The sequence below is a fragment of the Panthera pardus genome, unplaced genomic scaffold (assembly GCF_024362965.1).
Source record: "Panthera pardus isolate Hobbes unplaced genomic scaffold, ASM2436296v1 HiC_scaffold_13, whole genome shotgun sequence".
NCBI classification, from domain to species: Eukaryota; Metazoa; Chordata; class Mammalia; order Carnivora; family Felidae; genus Panthera; species Panthera pardus.
The window spans coordinates 119,993,421-120,019,588 of record NW_026526688.1 but is presented as its reverse complement, the minus strand read 5'-3'; the positions used below and the strand labels follow the sequence as shown (position 1 = coordinate 120,019,588).

At 36.5% G+C, this 26,168-nt stretch overlaps 1 protein-coding gene across 1 annotated transcript in view; it reads left to right on the top strand.

Moving 5' to 3' along the window:
* Positions 1-26,168, top strand: part of BANK1 (B cell scaffold protein with ankyrin repeats 1) — a 312,636-nt gene that overhangs the window by 125,858 nt on the left and 160,610 nt on the right. The window contains exon 8 of the mRNA XM_053900708.1: positions 25,303-25,499. Within this exon, the coding sequence (XP_053756683.1) occupies positions 25,303-25,499 (197 nt within the window). The remainder of the gene's footprint in view (positions 1-25,302; positions 25,500-26,168) is intronic.

Here is a 26,168-nt window from a genome sequence, read left to right as displayed (position 1 = left end):
CTGGATTTTTCTTTCTTATTGCCAAGTAGTATTCCATTGTATATATAAACCACATCTTCTGTATCCATTCATCAGTTGATGAACACTTTGGCTCTTTCCATAATTTGGCTATTGTTGAAAGCACTGCTATAAACATTGGGGTACATGTGCCCCTATGAATCAACACTCCTGTATGCTTTGGATAAATTCCTAGTAGTGCTATTATTGCTCAGTCATAGGGTAGTTCTATTTCTAATTTTTTGAGGAAACTCCACACTGTTTTCCAGAGCGGCTGCACCAGTTTGCATTCCCACCAGCAGTGCAAGAGGGTTCCCATTTCTCCATATCCTCACCAACATCTGTTGTTTCTAGAGTTGTTAATTTTAGCCACTCTGACTGGTGTGAGGTAGTATTTCAGTGTGGCTTTGAGCATCTTTTCATATGTCTGCTGGCCACCTAGATGTCTTCTTTGGAAAAGTGTCTATTCATGTCTTCTGCCCATTTCTTCACTGGATTATTTGCTTTTCAGAGATTGAGTTTGTTAAGTTCTTTATAGATTTTGGATATTAACTTTTTATCTGATATGTCATTTGCAAATATCTTCTCCCATTCTGTCAGTTGCCTTTTAATTTTGTTGATTGTTTTCTTTGCAGTGTAGAAGATTTTTATCTTGATGAGGTCCCAATAGTTCATTTTTGTTTTTAATTCCCTTGCCTTTGGAGATGTGTTAAGTAAGAAACTTCTGTGGCTGAGATTAGAGAGGTTTTTTTCCTGCTTTCTCCTCTAGGGGTTTGATGGTTTCCTGTCTCACATTCAGGTCCCTCATCCATTTTGAATTTGTTTTTGTGAATGGTGTAAGGAAGTAGTCTAGTTTCATTCTTCTGCATGTTGCTGTCCAGTTCTCCCAGCATCATTTGCTAAAGAAACTATTTCCATGGGATACTCTTCCCTGCTTTGTCAAAGATTAGTTGGCCATGCATTTGTAGGTCTAGTTCTGGGTCCTCTATTCTGTTCCAGTGTTTTGTGTGTCTGTTTTTGTGCCAATACCATACTGTCTCAAAGATTAGAGGTTTGTAGTAGAAGCTAAAGTCCAGGATTGTGATGCCTCCCTCTTTGGTTTTCTTTTTCAACATTACTTTGGCTACTCAGGGTCTTGTGTGGTTCCATACAAATTTTAGGATTGTTTGTTCTATCTTTGAGATGAATGCCAGTGCAATTTCAATTGGGATTGCATTGAATGTGTAGATTGCTTTGGGTAATATTGATATTTTAACAATATTTGTTCTTCCAGTCCATGAGCAGGGAATGTTTTTCCGTTTCTTTGTGTCTTCTTCAATTTCCTTCATAAGTTTTCTAGTTTTCAGCATAATATCTTTCACATCTTTGGTTAGGTTTATTCCTATGTATTTTATGGTTCTCAGTGCAATTGTAAATTGGATTGATTTCTTGATTTCTCTTCCTGTTGCTTCATTATAGATGTATAGAAATGCAAACAATTTCTATACGTTGATTTTGTATCCTGTGACTTTGCTGAATTTGTCAGTTCTAGCAGCTTTTTGGGGGAGTCTTTTGGATTTTCCATGTAAAGTATCATGTCATCTGCAAAAAGTGAAAGTTTGACTTCTTCTTTGTCAATTTGAAAGCCTTTTATTTCATTTTGTTGTCTGATTGCTGAGGCTAAGACTTCCAACACTATGTTAAACAACAGTGGTGAGAGTGGACATCCTTCTCATGTTCCTAATCTCAGGGGGAAAGCTCTCAGTTTGAGGATGATATTAGCTGCAGGCTTTTCATATATGGTGTTTATGATGTTAAGGTATGTTCCTTCTGTCTAGATTTTCTTGAGGGTTCTTATTAAGAAAGGATGCTGTATTTTGTCAAATGCCTTTTCTGCATCTATTGACAGGATCATGCGGTTCTTGTCCTTCCTTTTATTGATGTGATGTATCACGTCGATTGATTTGCAAATATTGAACCAGCCCTGCAGCCCAGGAATGAATCCCATTTGATCATGGTGAATAATTCTTTTAATACACTGTTGAACTCAATTTGCTATTATCTTGTTGAGAATTTTTACATCGATGTTCATCCGGGATACAGGCCTGTAATTCTCCTTTTTAGTGGGGTTTCTATCTGGTTTGGGAATCAAGGTAATGCTGGCTTCACAGAATGAGTCCAGAAGTTTTCCTTCCATTTCTATTTTTCAGAACAGCTTGAGAAAGATAGGTATTAACTCTGTTTTAGATGTCTGGTTGAATTCCCCTGGGAAGCCATCTGGCCCAGGACTCTTATTTGTTGGGAGATTTTTGATAACTGATTCAATTTCTTCACTGGTTATGGGTCTGTTCAAATTTTCTATTTCTTCCTGTTTGAGTTTTGGTAGTGTGTGGGTGTCTTGGAATTTGTCCATTTCTTCCAGGTTGTCTAGTTGGTTGGCATATAATTTTTCATTGTATTCTCTAATAATTGTTTATATTTCTGTGATGTTCATTGTGATCTGTTCCTTTCAGTTGTGATTTTATCCATTTGGGTCCTCTCCCTTTTCTTTTTGAGAAGTCTGGCTAGGGGTTTATCAATTTTGTTTATCTTTTCAAAACACCAGGTCTTAGATTTATTGATCTGTTCTACTGTTTTTATTTTTGTTGTTGTTGTTTTTTTTGGATTCTATACTGTTTATTTCTGCTCTAATCTTTATTATTCTCTTCTTCTGCTGGCTTTGGGTTTTTTTTGCTGTTCTGCTGCTAGTTCCTTTAGGCGTGCTATTAGGTTTTGTATTTGGGATTTTTCTTGTCTGTTGAGATAGGCATAGATTGCAATGTATTTTCCTCTTAAGACTGCCTTTGCTGCATCCCAAAGATTTTGGACTGTCATGTGTTCATTTTCATTTGCTTTCATGTATTTTTAAATTTTGTCTTTAATTGCCTGGCTGACCCATTCATTCTTTAGTAGGATGTTCTTTAACATCCATGCATTTGGAGGCTTTCCTAATTTTTTCTTGTGGTTGATTTTAAGTTTCATAACACTGTGTTCTGAAAATATGCATGGTATGATCTCAATTCTTTTATATTTATTGAGGGCTGTTTTGTGACCCAGTATGTGATCTATCTTGAAGAATGTTCCATATGCACTCAAGAATAATGTGTATTCCACTTCTTTTGGATGAAAAGTTCTAAATATATCTGTCAAGTCTATCTGGTCCAGTGTATCATTCAAGACCATTGTTTCTTGATTGATTTTCTGCTTAAATGATCTGTCCATTGTTGTATGTGGAGTATTAAAGTCCCCTTCAGTTACCATATTCTTATCAATAAGATTGCTTATGTTTGTGATTGATTTATATATTTGGGCACTCTCAAGTTGGGAGCATACACATTTACAACTGTTAACTCTTCTTGATGGATGGACCCTGTGATTATGATATAATGCCCTTCTTCATCTCTTGTTACAGCCTTTTGTTTAAAATCTAGTTTGTATGATATAAGTATGGCTACTCCACCTTTCTTTTGACTTCCAGTAGCATGATAGATGGTTCTTCATCCACTCACTTTCAATTTGAATGTGTCCTAAGGTCTAAAATGGGTCTCTTATAGACAGCATATAGATGGATCTTATTTTTTTTATCCATTCTGATACCCTATGCGTTTTGATTGGAGCATTTAGTCTGTTTACATTCAAACTTACTATCAGAAGATATGGATTTAGTGTCATTGTGTTATCTGTAGGTTTCATGCCTGTGGTGATGTCTCTGGTCCTTTGTAGTCTTTGCAGCATTCCACTCACAGAGTCCCCCTTAGGATCTCTTGCAGGGCTAGTTTAGTGGTCATGAACTCCATCAGTTCTTGTTTGTCTGGAAAAGCCTATATTTCTCCTTCTATTCTGAATGACATCATTGTTGAATAAAAGATCCTTGGCTGCATATTTTTCCTGTTCAGCACATTAAATATTCCCTGCCACTCCCTTCAGGCCTGCCGAGTTTCAGTGGATAGGTCTGCTACCCTTACGTGTCCACCTTTGTAGGTTAAGGCCATTTGTCCCTAGCTGCTTTCAGAATTCTCTCTTTATCTTTGTATTTTGCCAGTCTCACTATGATATGCAGTGGAGTTGACCTATTACTGTTAAATCTGAAGGGAGTTCTCTGTGCCTTCTGGAGCTGGATGTCTGCTTCCTTGCCCAGATTAGGGAAATTCTCAGCTATCATTTGTTCATGTAAACCTTCTGCCCCTTTCTCTCTCTTCTTCTTCTGGAACTCCTATGATATGGATGTTATTATGTTTCATTGAATCACTTAGTTCTCTAATTTTCCCCTCATGGTCTAGTATTTTCTTATACCCCTTTTTCTCAGCTTCATCATTTTCCATAATTTTATCTTCTATTTCACTACACTCTCCTCAGCCTCTTCCATCCTTGCTGTCACTGCATCTAGTTTGTTTTACATCTCTATTTCAGCATTTCTTAATTTGTCATGACTATTTCTTAATTCCTTGTTCTCTGCAGCAGTAGATTCTCTGCTGTCTTCTATGCTTTTTTCAAGCCCAGCTATTAATCTTATACTATTATTCTAAATTCTTGCTCAGATATATCCTTTATATCTGCTTTGAGAAATTCTCTAGCTTTCATTTTTCCTGGAATTTCTTCTGAGGAGAATTCTTCCATTTTGTCATTTTGGCTAGTTTCCTGTCCCTTAGGTGTTTTAATAGCTTGCTATGTGTCTTGCATCTGTGAGCACTACTGTATTATGAAGGGGCCATATGCTGTCCAGCGCCTGGCCTTTCAGGAGGTATTTTTGGAGTGTGTTGCGTGCTCTCTGTTGTTGTGACTCTGGTTGCTTTATCTTCCTACTGGTAATGGTGGTTTGGACCTTCCACCAGGTGTGCTTTGATTTGTTCTTTGAAGCAACCCTGGAAAAAATTTTAAAAAGGCTTCGGTGGTGGAAGAGACCTTATCCCATGCAAAGAGAGAAATGGCAGGGGTGGGGGAAAAGAAAAAAAAATTGACCAGGCAGAGAATCAGAGAAACTATACAGCTTAATCCAGAGAGAGAGAGAGAGAGAGAGAGGGGAAAATAAAGAAGAAGATATAGAAGAGGTATAAAAAGAATAGATTAAAAATCTGCTTAAACAAACCAACAAGCAAAACAACCAGACTAGAGAAGGGAAGAAATAAGAGGAAGAAAAAGAATTGGGGGGGGCGGAATATATATATATATATATATATATATATATATATATACATATATATATATATATATGTATATATATATATATATATATGTATATATATATATATATATATATATATATATATATATAGAGAGAGAGAGAGAGAGAGAGAGAGAGAGAGAGAGAGACACCAAGAATCAAATCAGAAAATGTACCACCACTGGACTGATATCTGATGGTGCCTTGGAACCAGTGGCTGCCAGAAGAGAGCCTGTCTGGTTCAGTCAGTTTCAATCTTGCTCTGTTAGATACGCAGTTACCAGGCACAGAGAGGCATAGTTTGGTGTAGAAAGGGCCTGCTGTCTGTTCCTTAAACCCCACCTTGTTGGTGATGGGGAGAAAAATGGTGACACTCCAGTCTCTCCTCCCCGGACGGGGTGTCTTGAACCACTCTGTTCAGGCCATTCTCACAGCACCACGCAGGTATGAGCAGGCTGGTTTGTCCCACTCTAGTCTCCTGCGCCTCCTAAGTGCTTGGCTGGATTCAAACCCGGATGTGTAAAAGGATCCTGCTCTGCGTACCCCGATTCCGGGGAGTGCCACTCCACCCAGCTAACAATTGTGTCTGGCCGACAGGCGCCTGCAGGGTCTTTTGTCCTTGGAGCAGCTATTTGCCTTCTTCCCACAGCACTCAAGGGAGGGGATTGCTCTCTTTGACTGCGCCTCTGAGCTGGGTACCAAGCCCGGGGCTGCCTCTCTTCCTCCCCAGGTGCACACACAGAGCTGCAGGCCCCAGATCAGAGAAAGCCCTGCGGTTAGAAATTGGTTCTTTCTCCATTTTTCCATTCCCTGGTCTGTGGTTTTTCTCTTGTCCAAATACAATCCTACACTTCCACATCCTCTCTTTCTCTTCCTTTTGTCCCCCCACAGAAGGGTATCCCTTCCCTCCATTCCTATGCTGCCTATTTTATCTCTCCCAGTTTTCAGTCATGCACCTATGACCCGCCAAGTGGCTCTGTGGGCCCCTGGAGATGTTTCTGCCACTCTGTAGCCTGGATTCCTGTAATTCCAAGTCTTCTGGCCTCAATACTGCTGGGTTTGAGGGACGAGGGAATTTCGAGTCCCCCTAGTTCTCCGCCATGTTGATTCCTGTGTCTCTTGCACCATATTTTTATAGTGTTGACGTTAAATTCATGATAATATTTGAGAGGCTTTTATATCTAATGTGGAATTAATTGAACAGGAGAGTTTGGGAAAGAAATGTTAGGTTGCTAAGAACTTCCATAGAAACACTTCTAGAGATGCACTGAGAGGTAAATTTAACAAACAATCAGGTATTATTCCAGATGTCTGTCCCTGAGGACGATTCTATAATTACTTGCTGAAGTTTTTTTATTTATTCAAAATTTATTATTTATTACTCCATATTTTAGCTGAAAAAAATTGGAGGTTAGGACACAGTGGAGAAGATAGTCATAAGGAATCGATAGGGTACACTTGGTATTGACTTACCCTAATAGTGAGCCATGGAAATTACACACAGATACCTATGGTTCTTTGAAACTATGGCCACAATGCTGTATTAATCAAAACTGTTATATTGTTGCACCATCCTCTTTTCTTTTCAAGTTGACTTTAGTAAATTCTGGGTTTAGTTCCCTGTCACTTCATTTATAATAAGTAAAATGCTATCTGTGCCATTATGCCTTGGTCATTTTCACTCCTGTCTGCCAGTCTGACAGGTGTGAAATGATATCTTTAATTAATATTGTTATTACTAATATAGCTGTGCATCTTTTATTCTATTTGAAGTTTTATTTTTCTCCAGTGAATTTCCATTTCATAGACTTCATGTATTTCTAATGACTGCTATCTTTTTCTTACTGAATTTGGGATTTCTTTTTTCATTTTCAGTATGTATATGCTGGATACTAACTATTTGCCAATTTTATACATTACACATATCTACTTAATTTGTTCCTTGTTTTTCAGTTTATATGGTATTTTATGTAAGCATATAATTAAATTCATTATAAAACTTGATATCTATTAGAGCTGATCTCCACCTCATTCTTAAAATTAACTTTGCTCTTCTTTTTCCTTTATTTATCCTTGATATTTAGGATCCACTGGTCAAATTCCATCAAAACCCCTAATAAAATTGAAGTAAAATTATATATTAATTTGACTAAAATTGCCACTTTTGTCATACTTAACTCTTTCTGACCATCAACATGATACTCTATTTATTTGGGTCTTTTTTATTATAGCTTTTAAAAAAATTGTATTTTTATAAATTCTTGAAAACTTTTATCAGATTTATTTCTGATTATTTTATGGTCTTGTTAACATCAAAAATACTACATTAAATTTATTATTAAATTTATTATTAAATTTAAAATTATGATTTTTAATTATTTTTGACTGTTCCTTTCCTTGATACCTATGGTATTGAGCCATGTACCTTATAATGTATCTTATAATGTATAATGTGTTCTATATGGAAAAGGAGTTTTCACAATGAGGAATTACTCCCTGAAAAGAAAATTAGGAACAGATAGAATCAACATTAGGGATATTTTTACAAAAATAATTTTTAATTCGCTGTCTTCCCAAAATATGAATTTTGCAAAACATGAAGCTGTATGGACCTTTCTAGTGTTCTTTTTAAAATTCTTAAAATTCTTTTCAAAATTCTTTTGAGTATAGTTGACACACAATGTTGCATTAGTTTCGGGTGTACAACATAACGACGCAACAAGTTTCTACATTATACTGTGGTTACCACAAGTGTAGGTACCCTCCGTCTGGATACATTGCTATTACAATATCATTGTCTATATTCCTTATGCTGTGCCTATTCATTCCATAACCGAAAGCTGGTATGTGTTTTCAGTTTAAATCACTTAAGAAGAAAATCGGAAGCAATGAAATAAGCAATCTAAAAGGAAAATAAATGATCAAGATTATCCCTTATTCTGATATAAGAAGTAATAGGTGGCAGAAAAAATATATAGTCACGTAAACTCACTTTAAATTAGTTACAAGCACATCACCGTTCAATAAATTCACTAAATTAGGGAAAGATTTACATATAACACACTATCAAAACTTGTAGTGATTGAGTAAATTGGAGATTTGGTATGTAAATTAACTGTAAAATTACAGATTTTCCCATTTCATTTTCTTGATAACTCAACCTACATGTATAGATTTTCATATCTCCTACTAAGGACATTTTGTAGCATACTCTCAAGTTAATTTCATGAACTAATGGTAAAGTTTGTATCAAGTAATAATAAATAAAGCAACCACTTTGAATCCTTTAAAATGTTTTTCACTTGAATAACCAAAAAAAGCTATTCTTTTAGTATTATACTACTGTTATTCACTTTTACAGTATTTTTTAAAAGATTCTATATTTCTCCAGATGTAAAGTTTGAACAGTTATGCTAATAAGCATCATAACTGTTATTGGAGGGTGTAAATTTTTTTTGGAAGGAAGGAAGGAAGGAAGGAAGGAAGGAAGGAAGGAAAAGAAAGAAGCAATGTAGGAAGGAAGGAAGCAAAAAAAAAATTAAGGTTGATACCAGGGCAAAATTTGGCCTTCCCTGCACTTGAATTATCCCCAGACAAGAAGCACCTCTGGCCTTGAGTCCATTGAGAGCATAGGTAAGAAAGAACAGTATGTCCTACAGAGTCAAAGAAACATCCCTGGCCTCAGGATGTATCCTAACACTATGAAGATAAGCAATGTGAGATCCTCAGTTCAGCAACCATTTATGAATGGTCAGCCCTTCACATTTCAACAACATTCATAATTCTTTCTCATTATGCGCATTACGATTACCATAACAACATATATTCTGTGATCATTGAGAAATCTGTGATTATAGATGAAAACGATGGGCTCGAGAATGCAATATTGTCTCCCAATCAAGAGAATTTGGATCTATAAAATTCTATGAAGCAATCTTATTAATTCATTCATATTACAAGTATAAACAAAGTACCAGACACTCTCCTAGGTACTCCTAGGTGGCCACTCTAGAAAAGCCTGTCTTCATGAAACTCTTAATGAGGGCAATAGAATAAGCAATTAAATCATCACAACAAAATAAAATATTGCTTCAAATAGTAATATTGGTTATGAGAAAAATAAAGTGAGATGGTAGAGAGATGAGAGGTGATGAGATGCCGTGCAAAGATTATAATATGGTTTAGTATCATCTAATTTACATGTTAAAAAATAGTATTTTGCAGGGCACCCTGGTGGCTCAGTCGGTTAAGCATCCACCTTTGGCTCAGATCATCACCTCACGGTTCACGAGGTTGAGCCCCATGTCAGGCTCTGTACTGACAGCTCAGAGCCTGGAGCTTGCTTCAGATTCTGTGTTTTCCTCTCTCTCTGCCCCTCCCCTGCTCATGCTGTATCTCTCTTTCTCTCAAAAATAAATAAAAACACTTAAAAAATAGTATTTTGCTGCTATGTAGAGAACGGATTATAGGTGTGTAAGAATGGAAGCAGGGACACTGGATAGGAGGCCATTCTGATAGTCTCGGGGGAGATGTGATGATGGCCTGGTGGTGGCAGTGGAAGTAATGACATGTGCCCTTACTTAGTAGGTATTTGCAGATAAAGAATACTGCTGACAGATGACCAGAAGCCCTGCTACCGGGTCATCATGGTATTCATAGTCATAGCACAGATGAGACCATTCTGTGGAGAGGATAGTTCAGAGCAAAGGTCGAGTCCTGGGCAATGCAATATTTAGAGGTCTGGAAGAGAAATTTCCATAACAAGAGACAGAGAAAGAGCCCTTGTTGAAGTAGGAGTGTGATGTCTTGAGAGCAAGTAAAGAAAATGTTTCTGAGAAAAGGAAGTGATCAACCATGACTTATCCTACTTCAGAGAGTAAGAATGAGAAAATGCCACAAAATAATTTGTAAGTTACAAAATCATTCTTCAATGCCAAAATGTCCCCAGTGGATCCAGGTATTCCCCAAATCTTTGCATCAAAAGTATCACTTGGCCTATCCGTTTCTCCTGAAAGTCTGTATCAATAGATAGTATCTGTAGAACAAATCCTGGCTAGATTAAGAACTATAGTTTTTATTAATTCCCCAAGGCCTCCAAAATTCTGCAAAGACATCTAAAAGTAATTGGAAACACACACTGATTCAGAGAATGCAAGTTGTTAATGAGTCAAATAAAGAACTACCCAGAAGAAACAGAGAAGAGGATTATGTAAAGTTTTAATTAACTGTCTCTCAGGTTCATTTTCCATTGTAGTAGACTTGAATTTCATTTGTTATATTCTCTTCCCCCATTCGAAGCATCTCTAAAGTTGAAAGTTGTGTTGAGATATATCCACATGGCAATGAGGAATGACTGGAAGCTTACAGGACAAATTATGAACAGGGCAGTGTAATATACAAGGGACAGGAGAGCAGGTAAGTAAAAAAATAAGTAACAGATTAGGCTGAGAATCCAAGAATCTGCAAGAGCAGAGTTAACAGCACATAATAAAAAACAGGTGAGGCTTGAAGGCTAAAGCAGTAGGCTGCATTGTCTACAGCTATTTTCACAGCATTCTAATCCCAAGAACCAGTTCCTGACTTGGCTCATTCTGGAAGCCAGAAAGGTGAGCTGGAAAGGCAAATTTGTATCCTTATGGAAGACATTGTTGACAATAATGGAACTGGCTATAAGAAATTAAATCCTCGGGACACCTGGTGGCTCAGTCGGTTGAGTATCCTGCTTCAGCTCAAGTCATGATCTCACAGTTTGTGGGTTTGAGCCCCGCGTCGGGCTCTGTGCTGACAGTTCAGAGCCTGGAGCCTGCTTCCGATTCTGTGTCTCCCTCTCTCTCTGTCCCTCTCCTGCTTACGCTGTCTCTATCTCTCAAGAATAAATAAACACTAAAAAAAATTAAAAAAAAAAAAGAAATTAAGTCCTCTGTGCTCATTACCCACACAATCTGAATGGAGATTACCTCTGGAAGAATATAATTTGTGGTGGTTGGTGGAAATATTATTTCTAACAATGTTTACTTCTCAGGTTGCTGTAAGATTATATATTTTTCTAAGAAATAAATAAAGATAAATTTATTTTACCCTTGACAACATGAAAAGATACTTTAAAATATGTAAACCATGACAAAAGAGGGAATCTAGGAAATCTCGAGAAACCGAGAATAGAATAGAGAAAATGTCTGCCCCAGACATTCTTTGTATAGCTTTCTGTGAGGTTCACTTCAGTTTTCCCAGCTACCCACTCTCATTTATTTGATCCAAGCCCCCATTCTTTCTTGTATTTAGCATTTTGCTTAAACTTCAGTGGACATCAGAATTACTTGAAAAGTTTGTTAAAATCCAGATTTGCGGGCTCTACTCAGAATTTCTGATACAGTAGGTGTGGGATGGGCCCAAGAATTTTGCATTTCTCACAAATTCATAGATGATGCTGATGCTACTGGTCTGTGAGTTACCAATGAAAACCACTGAGTAAAAACAACAGTAATGGGTGGTACTGCCCTATACATAAATAAAATTGACATGAATAAAATTCAAGTCAAGATATCAGATTTATTTTTAGTTTATCACTCCAGGTCCTGGGATTTAAAGTGTGGTTGCAGAATGAAGTAATCTTAGAGTACCTATCTAAAAAATTTATTTTTATGTGTGTATCTTTAAAAAAAAAAAACCCTCATGGGGCGCCTGGGTGGCTCAGTCGGTTAAGCGTCTGAGTTCGGCTCAGGTCATGATCTCGCGGTTCGTGAGTTCAAGCCCCGCGTCAGGCTCTGTGCTGACAGCTCAGAGCCTGGAGCCTGTTTCGGATTCTGTGTCTCCCTCTCTCTCTCTGACCCTCCCCCATTCATGCTCTGTCTCTCTGTCTCAAAAATAAATAAACGTTAAGAAAAAAAAATTTAAAAAAAAACCCTCATGAATTCTTAGAAGTTTAATGGACTCTGCTTTGTACTAGGTTTCCTTCCAGGTACTGAGGGAAGGTAGAGGAATATGAGATAAATAAAATACAACCCATATATGCAGAGGGCCCCAAAGACAAAGGAAGAGAAAACATCACAAAAATAAGTGCCATTAATACAGCATATGCTCTGCTAATAAGAGCTAGCACTCGCATTTTGTGTGCTCTGTGTGAGGAACAATTAATTCTAAGCACTTTCCTTACTTTAATGCATTTAATTCCTCCCAGGAATCCTGAAGAAAGTACTGTTTTTCATCTCTGCTTTACAGATGAGACATTGTCTCACTTGCCCAACTAGTGGAAGAGCTGGGACTTGGATCCAAACAGCCCAGAGGCCATGGTCATGGTATTAACCACTCAACAATGACAGCCCTACATGCTGTAATGAACTGTAGCTCCAGGGAGGTGTGGGAGCCCAGAGGAAGAAGGGCAGTCAGAGGAAGCTTCCTAGGGAGACGATCTTAAATTTAGAGGAAAGGTGATGAATTATTTTTGCTAAATTATTTAAAATTACTACTTTAATAAATAATTTGTAGAAGCAAGTTTGAAATTATCTTGATGCTCTCTATATGTTGTTTTTTTGCAATCCTACAAATATGATGATTTTTGTTTTGTAGTGCATGATTTCCTTCCAATCACCCATTTTGCCTCCATGTGAAAATACTATCCTTTAGGAGGGATCTCTTTACTTTGTTCATAGATTTATGCCCAGTGCCTATGAGAGTTTCTAGCACTTGATAAGTATTTACTATATTAGTTAAGTTGTTAATGGCAACCAAGTTAACTACAAGAATAACATCAATAAGACCTCGGTCAGCAATTTATATAGACTAGTAATATTTGAGACTACTAATATCTGAGACCAGTAATATATAAAGGAGCTCTTCTTTGTAGAAATATAAGGCAGCTACTTATAATGTCATTATTTTGTCTTTTCTATTCTTTTCTACCCCCAATCTGTGGCATCTGCCATTAGTAGAATGAAAAAAAAATGGCATATGAGCTTTCTGAATATACTGCTTGAATTGTCTGTGCTCAGATAACCAAGACACCTATGTTTATCTTCTGTGGGCCAACACAAAAAATATAGGGTTTTCAGGGTCAAAAGTAATAAGTTATCTATAAGTTTATCATAGGGTTAGGGAAAAAAACATAAATATACTGTCCATTAGTAACTGGTAACAGGAAAGAGGCTCTGTAACATCCATTTTATTAAGAACTATGTGTACATGGGTTAGCCTCAATTACACACACACACACACACACACACACACACACACACACACTAGGATGTTTTTTTTTTTATTATTATAAATTGAGTAAGTCATTATTTAAGGAACTTCCTCTTACTTTTGCAGCTGTTGTGTAATAATGGTCCTCAAACCCAGGGTTTCTGTCCTCTGAAATTCTTGACAGGCCTAGAGGAAACCCCCAACAGTACCCTATTACTAAGCTACCCCCAAATATTTCCTTTTGCTTCTGAAAGGGACTCATCTGCTCTCTGGATTCTACCATTACCAAATAGTTACAGAAGATCTTTGTAGCATCACTGCAGGTGTAAAGACTCATTGTATTATTCTAGAAGGATAGGAAGTCAAAGAAGAACTTGTTATTATGTCTTGTTTCTTTAAGTGATGGTTTATCAAAACTACCACAGTCATTTTCCTCACCAAATTAGGATGCTCCAGAGAAACAGAACCAATAGGATGTATTCAGAAAGACAGAGAGACAGAAGGAAGTTTATTTTAAGGAACTGGCTCACATGATTGTGGAGCTGGCAATTCTGAAATGTGCAGGGCAGGCCAGAGGCTGGAAATTCCAGCACAAGTTGATTTTGCAGTCTTAGTCCAAAGGCAGTCTGGAGACCAAATTTCTTCCTCTTTGGGATCTTCCATATTTTTCCCCAGGGCCTTCGACTGATTGGATGAGGCCCGCTCACATGATGGAGGATAATCTGCTTTACTCAGAGTCTACTGATTTAAAGGTTAATCACATCTGTAATATACTGTCATAGTTACAACTAGACTAGTGTTTGACCAAACAATTGGGCACCATAACCAAGCCAGGTGATGCATACAAATAACAGTCACACTTACCAACATTCTGTTGTTTAGAGGTCACCAGCTCTAAACAAATTCACTACACACCTTTGGGGATTCCTAGCAATCCGTTTGAAGAATGCTGGTCAATAGATTTGTAAAGTAACTGTAACTTACTAGGTAAAAAAAATCTCCTAAAATATCTTATTCTAGTTAGCAAACTGAAGATGTGTTGATTGTGCAGTTAAGAGATATACTCTGAATTTATCAGATCAAGGCAAAACAGATATTGCTTAGAATATTAAGACATGCTGAATTATAGAGCTATTACTACTTTCCTGTTTCATGAGCAGGCCTTTTGGATTAACATCACCTGTTTAGCGTAGTAAACTAATTTATTCCTAAAGAAATTCATGTCCTAATTCCCAGATCTGTGATTATGTTACATTCTATGGCAAAAAGGACTTTGCCTTATTTCAGAATATTTTCTCTTCCATAGGACAAGTTTTCTGTGGTGACTTGGGAGCTAAGTTTATAACCAATATTTTCTACTCAAAGACACATATGTCTAATTTGACTTACTGCTTTATAATGTATTGTGGTAGCTACCCCATCAGCACCCACACCTATACTTCTCCATGGCCATCATTGTCACCTTCTCTGATGAATTTCTCTTTCTGTTACCTTGTAACTTTGTAGCCATGAACCTGAATGTTATATTAATCCACCTCTTTCTTTCAGAGCAGCAGACTCAAACATCAAGTCCTATTAACTTTTCTTTTGAAGTGTCTGACATTTCTGGCCTTCCCTGTCCATTCCTGTCTGCCTCCACTCTAATTCAGACCATCAGTTATTTCTCCTTGCTCCTGAAAATATCTTCTAACAGGCTTTTCCAACATGTTTCATTTTCTATCCTACGTTTAGATGCTCCTCGAAACATTCTTTTATTCCATTTTTATCCTGTCCCTATATTACATATGATGGTTCCCAAAGGTACCTAAGCCCTAACCAGTCCCTTTATTGCCCCCATACTGCCCATATTTTCCTCTTTGCTTTAGTTCATTTTTATTGTCAAAATTACTTAACATATTTAAAGAATAAACCAGTTGCTCAAGACCATAATAAGTCCTCAAAAATGCTGAATATTCCTTACTAGTGAAATCAAGCATCCTTGCCTGATATGTTAGTTTACTGCTGTACATCCTTTGAATTTCCACATAAGACCCACACCAAGGCCACTGGGTAGCTTTCTACATGTAAGTCATGGCCTCATTGGAGAGGGGCCAGCTCTCTGATCTCAACTTAGCCCATCTAGTTTCCACGTTTATGTTGTTCTAGGTTTCCTGACTCTTTCTAGGCTCTTTCCTGGATTCTTTCTAGGTTCTTGTTTTTTATTTTTTGTTTTTTACTGTCAAAATTCAGCAGAGATAAAGTTGGTAATTTTAATAAGTCATTTTTAGATGAATGCAGAGAAACAGAATACAGTCACACATGTATAGAAATAAAGTTTCTAGAGATTTCTTATTTTTTTATATATATATGTATATATATATATATATTTTTTTTTTTTTCCATTTTAAACAGAGGTTAGCCATAGATTGACTGGATTGGTTGAACTTGGAGCAACCCCACTCCTTTTATTACCTATCACTGTCTGATAGTGAGGAATGGATAATAAACCTATTGAAATGTTGTGAGATTTAATTTTAATTGGTAGCATTCTAAGAACTGCTAATAAAGACACTACATCTTCTTTTGCTTCCAACATCACCTCCAGGCATGGAGTCCAAGCTCCCAGACTGTTTATTGTCACCTCATGGATGGCTTCAAACTTGTTTGTATGTAGCCTTATTTCCCCTGGCCATTCCTGACCCACTGCCCTGGATAAGGTGTTTTACAGTGCATCCCCAGACACTCCTTCACTGGGATCAGACCATCTTGCATCAGCCTGTCACTTAAATGTTCTGCTGCTCTGCTAACATTCATTCTGAAACTATGTGCCTGAAATTCCTACTTTTCAGCTCCATTCATTAGCTATCATGTTTCCTTCCCTTCTTCTTCCTTCTTCCTCTTTTCCTCTTTCTCCTCATTGCCACTGTGGCTCATTTCATGGTGGATTCTATCTATTAGAGTATTCAGTGAGCAGTGAACTCTTTCTGGATTTAAGGTTACATGCTCCATTCATTTCTCATGCTTCTTGTCACTTCATCATTCAGATGTTCTGCATGCTAGAACATCAGTCTTTCAGAACTCTGTTTTTAGTTTTACAAAACTCCCAAGTCTTAAGCATTTAGTTACAACAAAATATACAGATTTCACCAAAATTTAAAAGGTGTACAATCACTCAAAGGAATTTATATTATCTGAGAACAACAGAATAAGGATTCACTTTCATCTGGTTTTTCCTGTTGTTTTGCCTAAGCCTGGAAAGTAGGAAAATAAACAACACACCGTCAAGGCCCTAGAATTGTTCTTTCTGCCTCCAGAGTGGTTGCCAATGTGGGCTCTAACCATGCTCAGTTTGGATTTTAACTTTGTAAGCCCTAAACACAGAGACAGCCAAGGTGAATGCCTCAGAAACCATGGGCTAGAATGTTCACAGCTTCCTCCTCTAGCCCCATGCCTTTCCTGGCTTCCCCCTGAGGAGCAGTGCACAGGATTGAACTCAGAGCCTCCCTAACTGTGTGGAAGAGAGAAGAGAAGGTGCCATGCTTTTGAAAATGCCTGGCCATGATGGGAAACAAATTCTGAGCTCTCTCTCTCTAAAAAGGAAAATGGACCTTTAGATTGTGTTAAAATATAGTTGATTCTCACTATTCACAGTAGTTACATACTGTAAAGTCACTGAGTAGAGAATACTGAACCATTGCTCTAGGAGAAATACAGGGTTAGCTTCCTGCAAACCTGTGGTCACATTTCTGTCAATCCATCAATACATAACCTCATTTTAGGCATGTTTCTGTTTAAAAACACAGCACTTAATATATATTTTTGATTCACTAGCATTAAACTCAACAAAAATATCATTATAATTCATGCCTGAACAAAGCCTATCTGACATTTTTTCTTCATAAAGTACATCACATCCTTCTTGTGCTTAGGATCACCAGGCAGCACCTCTGTCCTATGCCAGGGGGGCACTTTCAACAGCTGAATCACCATCACCACCACCAACAAACCCACAAAAATGGGAAACATGTGGCACTACATAGACCACAAAAACGACATTTGTTTCAAGTATAAGAGTTAAATTAAGGCAGGGTGTTGCCTTGTCCGACCTGTTGGCAACATGCACTTTGAATGACTCAGATTTTTCACAGCTCTGTACATTTCTTCAGATGACCATAAAAGGGCCACAAGTTTTGATTTGGAAGTATACGTAAGTTTTTATGAGTAGGAAAATTGCAAATATGGAATTCCCAAATAATGAGGATCAACTATAACTGTTTGTATGAAAGAATACATTGAACCTAGGTTTAATAGCTTATTGATAGACATTATTATCCTCATTTAAAGGTTGAGAAAATTGAGACAAAGAAAGTTCAAGTTACTTGCCCAAATTACACCATTAGTAAATGCTAGAGTTAGGATCCATACAGTCTGGTTCAGAAGCCCCAATGTTTGTCTACGGCCATACCACCCTGAACGCACCTGGTTGATCTCGTCAAAAGCCCCAATGTTTAAGCTTTAACTGCACAATATTGCCTCTCAAAATAAATATTAAGTTTTAGAATTTTAAGGTCTATAATAATAAAAGGTATTATTTTGAACTTTATATATTAAGATGAAACCAGGATTGCGTTGAATATAATGTCGATTAGGAATTTAACCATTTTAACTAAAAAAATTGTAAAAAAAAAAAAAAAAAACAAAAGAAGAAGAAAAAGAAGAAGATCTTACATGAGGTTTCTTGAGACAATTAACAAGGGACATGCAAAATGGATACAGCTTTCAATATTTTCTCTTAAATATTTAAGAGACTATTTTAGTGACAAGAATGCAATGGGAATAATTAAGGAGGTGAATACAAAATTGAGGTTCATACTAAAATGTGTATCTATGCACTTCCCACTCTTATTTTATGTAATTCAAAAGATAATAACAAAACTGCAGCAAAGAGATTTGATAGACCATTATTTCCCTTGTGCATTCAATTTACATTGTCAAGGCTTTAGAAATATAATAACCCTGGCAGTATTTTTTGTTGCTTGAAATTGTAAATAGGATTATATGTCTACTGTTAAGACAGGATGTGAAGAATGGCACCTCACATGTCACATGGGTGTTTCTCCTGTCACAGAGCAATCAGATTCCAACACGCAGCAATGCTCCACTTTACAGCCCATAGAAATACTAATATTTTATCAGACTCCAAATCCTCTGATGAGAGGAATGAAAATTATTACCTTTCTTCAACTTTCGCAAATGTCATCCTTACTCCTTTAATTGGCATCCGATTAACATCCAGGGAAAGTGACCCTAAAACCATCTGTGACATGGCCTCTAACCCAGAAGAAAATCAGAAGTCCCCAGTCCTCTAATTTTGTAAATGAAGAAACAAAGGTCCAGGAAGATGAAGGAGCTTTCTTAAGCATTATAGATTTTGTGGCTGAGCTGGGATTAGAAGGCAGATCTCCTGACTTTTTATCTTCTTTTTGTTTTGTGTTTCATTGTTTTGTCCTATGGTGGCCACCTGGTCATTCTACTTTGAGTGAATAAATATTTATGATTCCAGATAGTGATTTATGAGAACAAATGGATTACATGGTCATGAGCTTCCAGTTTGCGTAGTCATCTTTTAAATTTTTAAAGCTTATATTCTAACCTTGGGTATATATTCCCATTCTATTGTTCTGGTGAGCTAAGTTAATCTTTTGAAAGCTTTGGTTTGATTACTTTAATCTAATTATTGGCCATCATCTTTTATAGGGATTATCTTGAACTGTTAGAAATGGCTCAACACAAATAAATATATGACTCAATTTCTTTACTGTGTGCCAACTCACCTATTAATTTTTATTTGCAAAACTGGTGAAATTGAATTTTCCTTGAAAAATACCCCCAAACCATTTAATTCTGCTCTTCTGAAATTACCATTCAACAGACATTGGTTGAAACAACTGAAACCTGAAAATTTATTTTGTCCAAAAAAAAAAAAAAGTCAAAATCAAATTGACCACTCTTTAGTGTGAATTGTGGCTTCTTATTTACACCTGATAATAAAAACAGACGCAATGAATCTTGATTAATTCAATGAAAATTTCTGTGAAATGAAGCAGAGGTACACTGCAGATTAAGCAAACTTTAAAAAGCCTTTTATATATTCTTAAGGAATCCATTATTTTAATCCAATAAGTAAGATTATAAACTGTTTATAAAATAAATACTGTAAGTTTAAGAAAATTGCTAAATGGTGTATGAGCTAAGATTAATAGGACTTCTGTTTCTCATTACCATGTGCAACATCACAAGAGTCTTTTGCTTCCATTGTAACAACAACAAGCAAGATGATTTTCAAAATCAGTTCAGCAGAAAGTGAATGACAAAAGAAATCTAAATGAACTAAATTCCAGAAAGAGACAAGGCTTTCACAAGAAAGAAGAAATTTATGACTTCCTTCGTTCCTTACAGAGCAATAAGAACTCCATAAGAGACTCTTAAGGACTGAGAACAAACTGAGGGTTGATGGGGGTGGGGGAGTGGGGAAAGTGGGTGATGGGCATGGAGGAGGGCACTTGTTGAGATGAGCACTGGGTGTTGTATGGAAACCAATTTGACAATAAATTATATTTTGTAAAAAAAAAAAAAAAAAAAAAAAAAAAGAAGTATTGATGAGGAATAAAGAGAAAGCAGCTGAACATTTAGCATACTTTTAATGGCTATATTTAGGCTAGTGTGATGGACAAAAATCCGAAAGAGCCCCAATTACAGGGTGGGTCTGCATCACCCACTATCTCTCTTTTGTAGGCTGTTGTAACTGCACAGAGCTAGTATACCAATAGCTGGAGGGCAGAAAAACTGAGAGAAGTCCTTGGAAAACATGTCTGAGTCTTCCCTGAAGACCTGCTTAGTGGCTGCTGAAGAGTGAAAGGGAGGCAGGTTTGCTGAGACAAATCCCACCAAAGCTCTTACCGTATGGAAAGAAAGTTCTAAATACAGAGAGGCATAAAAGCTGGAAGAAATCCCTCCAAACTATTGGGATGGTAAGGAGTCTTCCTTAACTGAGTGTACTACGGAGGTCCCATAAAATCCAAGGTACTCTGATGTGAAGAAGTCTGGAGGTATAACTGGAGAGAAGAGAGAATTATATAGTGACCCAAAAGCTGATAGCCAGTCTGTACAGCAACTGAGATTTCTAGATTCTCACCAGGGCTCAGATCCCAAGCTGTTCCGAAGAAAGTTATGATCCTGCCCTCAAAATATTTGAGGCCAGTTGGTAATTGAAGCTAGGTAAAGACACAAAATTGGCCAAGCTCAGCTCATCTACAGATAAATTTGAGTCAGTTGTCTGATTGAAGAAATAGTGTGCCTTATTCTGGGGATAGATATTTACTTTGGTTCTTTAATACAATGCTCAGCATACAATAAAATATTACAAGAAATATGAAGAAGGAATAAAAGGTGACCCTTGGTCAAGAAAAGAGACAATGATTAGATGCAGACAGAAGTGTTTCAGTTGTTGAAATTATCAGATGGAACATTAAAGTAACTATGATAAATATGTTACAGAATGTATTGTCAAAGTCAGGCAACATGAGTAAAATGAGAACAATTTTATCAGAGAAATGGAAATTATAATAAAAAAGGAAATCCTAGAGATAGACAATATCTGAAAAAATTTAAAAATTAGATGGGCTTCATTATAGAAACAACAAAGTGAATCAGTAAATTTGAAGACAAAGTAAATTATTCAAACTGAAAAAGAGATGAAAACTCCAGATTCAAAATAAAGCCATAAAAAAAGAACTAGCTCAGTTCATCTATACATTAATTTGACTTGATTCTGATCCAGACTATATAGGATAATATTAGATAATCTAATACATGTATAATTGTATTTCTTTAGTAACGGTGACAGAGAATGGGGCAACAAAGTATTTGAAGGAATAATTGCCAAGAATGACCCAAAATTGATGAATGACATCAGTCCACAGATTCAGTAAGCCCTGTCACCCCATGAGCAGAATAAATACAAAAATGTTGGGGCATCTGAGAGGTTCAGTCAGTTAAGTGTCCAGCGTCGACTCAGGTCATGATCTCAGGGTTCATGGATTCATGCTCTGCGTCGGTCTCTGTGCTGGCAGCTCGGAGCCTGGAGCCTGCTTTGGATTCTGTGTCTCCCTCTCTATCTGCCCTCCCTGACTCATGCTCTCTCTCTCTCTTTCTCTCTCTCTCTCTCTGTCTCTCTGTCTCTCTCTCAAAAAATAAACATTTAAAAAAATTGTTTTAGGGGCGCCTGGGTGGCTCAGTCAGTTGAGCGTCCGACTTGCCTCAGGTCACGAACTCGCGGATTTTGAGTTAAAGCCCTGCATCGGGTTCTGTGCTAACAGCTCAGAGCCTGGAGCCTGCTTCAGATCCTGTTTCCTTCTCTCTCTGTTACCCTCCGCTTGCTCTCGCTCTCTCTCTCTCTCTCTCAAAAATAAATAAGGATTTAAAAAAAAATTTTAATAATTTTAAAAGAATGAATACAAAAATGTCATACCTACACACCATAGTTAAACAGCTGAAAATCAAAAATAAAGATAAAATCTTAAAAGTAGTTGAAGGAGGAAGGGGGCGAGGGTGGGGAGTTTGTGCTGGAGAAAGCACATTCCGTACAGGAAAACAATTACAAAAATGATATCTGACTTCTCATCAGAAATAGAGGCCAGAATGCAATGCAGTACACAAGTAGCTATGACTCCACTTCTATGAAATCCAAGAAGAAATAAAACTTACCTATGTTGATAAAAATTAGCAGGTAGTTGCTTCTGAAGTGGAGAATTGACTAGAAGGGAACATGAGAGGATTTTCTGTGGTAATAGAAGCTTTCTTTAGCTTATTTTCGGCTGTGGTTACATGGTGTATAGAACTGTCAAAATTCATCAAACTCATCAGTGCAAATTTAAATTATACTTAAAAAAATAAACTCTATGAACATAAATATCTTTACACAAAAACATTAGTGATTATGTGATTACGGACAGGCCTATTTCAGATACAGAGGAATCCATTCATGTCTTAAATTCCCGTAATAATCAAAGCAAGGTGAAGATAGAAAAAGTATGATTTTATAAAAAGTATACCTAAAAGCCGGAACTAATTCTTAGCATAATGGTACCTTTATTGACATGAATACCTTTATTCACATATATATAAATATAATATATGCATATACTGAGTATATTTAATTTGATGTTCTACAAAAATAAGCTAAAGATCATGATTTAATTAACATTAAAATAACTAACATAGCTCCTCTGCATCATTTCAAATTCTGTGAAAGGTTAACTCTGTCATGCTTTAATTAAAAAAAAAACTTAAATTAGAAATTTTTAGTTATTGACCATGTATATTAGCAGGCTGAGCATTTCCTACTTAGTGAAAATAAGCAGGCAAAATAACCCGATCCAAGATAATGAAAAATATTGCTGTAAATGATTGTTTAAGCAGGTTTAAAACTGATTCATCGTTTTGTAAAGGACCAACTATTCTGGAGTCAAGCTCTCAGGATGGTTAGTACTTGGGAATAATGGAAAGAATCAGAGATTTTAATGTTGGAACAAAGATAAATTAGGACAAGGATGCCTTAAACTATTTGATGCAGTAGAGATAAAGGGAGGAAACTAATATTTATTGAATGCCTACTATGTTTCAGCCACTTTCCTGGGCACTTTTTCTGTTAAGTCACTTAATTATCTCAATAGCCCTATGACTTGGAAGAGAAGGCTAGGCTCAGATAATTAGTAGCTTGTTGAAGTTCACGTAGTAAATACCTGTGCCTTTGTAGCTATCGTGTTCTATGTTGCCCAAAGGATTAGAATACATGAGAATTTAGAGGAAATACATTTCACCCCAACAGAAGTCGTAATTATCCACTAATCAGTGTTGTCTAACCAAAACACAGGCCGCCTTAGGAAGTAAAGAGCACTCTGTCATTAGTGGTATGCAAGCAGTACCCAGATCATCTCTTATGGCCTCTGGGAATACAATTCTATTACTGGGTAGGAAACTGGAAAGATACCGTCTAAGGCTCTGTCATGTCTGTAACTTCAAAAAGCCTTCTAGTAGATTAATGGATTTTAAGCTACCACTAAAAATGAAGTAGAGAAATGGAAAATAAAGAAGCCAACCTTCAGACCTCTAGTATCTTTAGCACGATCACTATAATCTTAATTTGTGTATCAGAAAACATGGTTCAGCACAGCTGTTAGGAAAGGTACCCTGGAAAACCATGACTGCTTGTTACAATACTTGTTACTCTTTTTCATGCACAAGAGAGATTCTTAATGAAGTTTGTTGTTTTTAATATTATATTATCTTAAACTTGAGGAATTCACTGACAGGAGGTAGGTGACATGAAAAGGTGACTGTATTCCTATAATGATTAAACATTTATTTAATGAAAATAACATTTTAAGCTGTATTGACAGTGATGTAAAAGTTCACCAGAATAGCAATGTGCAGGAATAATGCGTAAAGCATTGATTGGGAGGTGATGATGTTTTTTGTTCATTGTATGGTGTGGCAGTGAGAGAGATGACCCAGGGCATGTAAAAATCTCATGTTATCATGTGAATATTTTTCTTCCTAATTTTGCCCTGGTTTAATTACAGCAGAAAATTATATTTTATAATGACCTTTAATGAAAATAAATAAAAAATTCTACCTTAATACCTTTTTAAGAAAATACATAATTTTTCATTTTGAAAATGGTACCTACCTTAGACAGTTTCAGCTTTCACAAGCTCATCTTCATAAAATATTTGATAAATTTTGACCCACTGCACACAATATAAGAAGGGACCAGTGCACTTATCATTGAAATATAACCACAGATTTACATATAGCCGTTTAGTTCTAACACATTTTGAAGGGTAAAATATTGCCTTACAGTAAGTTCTTAATGTATCCTGGAAGTTTTTCTTTTGTTTTGTCTTCTGTTAAAACATGCAAACCAACAAACTAATTTACTGTGCCCCAAGACACTCAGGTGAATTGAAAACTCAAAGTCTAATTCTGCTCTCTTTTCCTTTTGTTTCCCTTTAGCCTACAATATAGCAAAGAGGAAAATGAGGCCAGATTCAGTTTTCCAAAACACTATGGAAGAGAATTGACTTTTGCTTTGACACCTTCCTTTCTGTTGCCATATGTCTTCACACTGCTTGCTTCTGATAATGCCACAGCTATTAAAGCAAGCTGATGTGTAGTTTCTATACCACATTTTTTCTAGCTAGTTGTGAAAATAAAGACTAATAACAAACCATCACTCATCTGTGTGCGTTTTGTCACTGAGGTAGCTGTTTACATTCACCATTTTATAGTGATGCATAATTAATACTTCTAATTGATAGCTAATAACTAATTATGAAATTCAAACTCCAAAACATTGATACAAAATCTGTAAAATCCTGATGGAAATTTCCGTACTGAAGATGTTCATAAAAGTGCTCGCCTGTATTTTCTGTTGCAGTTCCTTTTTGAAAGAATCTAATATAACCCCTCCAGGAATTATGTGTCCATTTCAACTTCAGAAGGAAGCAAACCAGGCGTGACAGCAGAAAATACAAAAAGGAACCTATTTAATATTGTTATTTAGTATTTGCCTCATGTCAAAGTATCTTCAAAAGGAGTTATTACAGTGTGATATTTTTGTTTTGTTTTATATTTAAGAGGTTGGTGTGTCTTTCCAAATTAAAATTATCCCACAAGTAAGAGTGAGGCATTAATACTAATGAGAATATTAGTTTATATTCATTGTAAGATGAGAAATAGAAAGGAAGAGATGCTACATTGTTAAAACCACCGATGAAAAATCACACAAAAATCTGTTCTGCTTTGTGAGAACTACTTTTAGGAGTAGATTGTGTTCAACTTTTTCTTATGGAGTTCCAGGTATGATAAAAACATATTAATCCTATTACCTCTCATCCTTACAGATACTCATCTCAAGGAACTTCCAACCCTTCTCCACTGTGCAGCAAAATTTGGTTTAAAGAACTTAGCTATCCATTTGCTTCAATGTTCAGGAGCAACCTGGGCATCTAAGGTGAAAAATTTGGAGGGTTCAGATCCAGCACATATCGCTGAAAGGCATGGTCACAAAGAACTCAAGAAAATCTTTGAAGACTTCTCAGTAAGTTTTTTTTTTTTTCCATTTTATCTCTAGGACGCTTTTTATAAAATAAGTGTGTTTGCACGCGCGCGCGTGTGTGTGTGTGTGCGTGCCTGTATGCACATTACTCTTTCGGGAATGATGCTGCTTCTCAGCTAGTTTGTAGTGTCTTTTGGTCCTGAAAAAGCATTTTGCAAGATAGATCAGCTTGTTTTAGCATCGCCATAAACCAGCTCTGACTCCATGCTCCCTCCCCTAGAAAGCTTTTAAAAAGCTTGTCTTTCTGGTTTCTATACAGCCTGTTCCATATTGGAGGGGAGATGGTGAGAAGGAAATGAAACCCTATTACATTTATTCTTTCATTCAGGAGTCTAAGTAAGACACTGTTAGGCACATGAAATTAGATGAATAATTGATAGGTTAAAAGAATACATTTTTAAAATCATTCAAAAAGTCTACTTAATAAAAAGTTAATTCATGTTACTTAAATGTGTTTCTCACAGGGGCTTCCTTTTCTCATGCTGTTAAGTCCCTCATCCTAATTATGTAGGTTAAAGCCTGAAATTTCAGAAGCATATTAGTCTAGATTTTAGCAAGGATACCACCAAGGGAAGATTTTGAAGGAGGGGATACTACCTTAATACATAGAACACATTTCGTGTTTTCATAATCAGCTTTAGAAGAGCAATT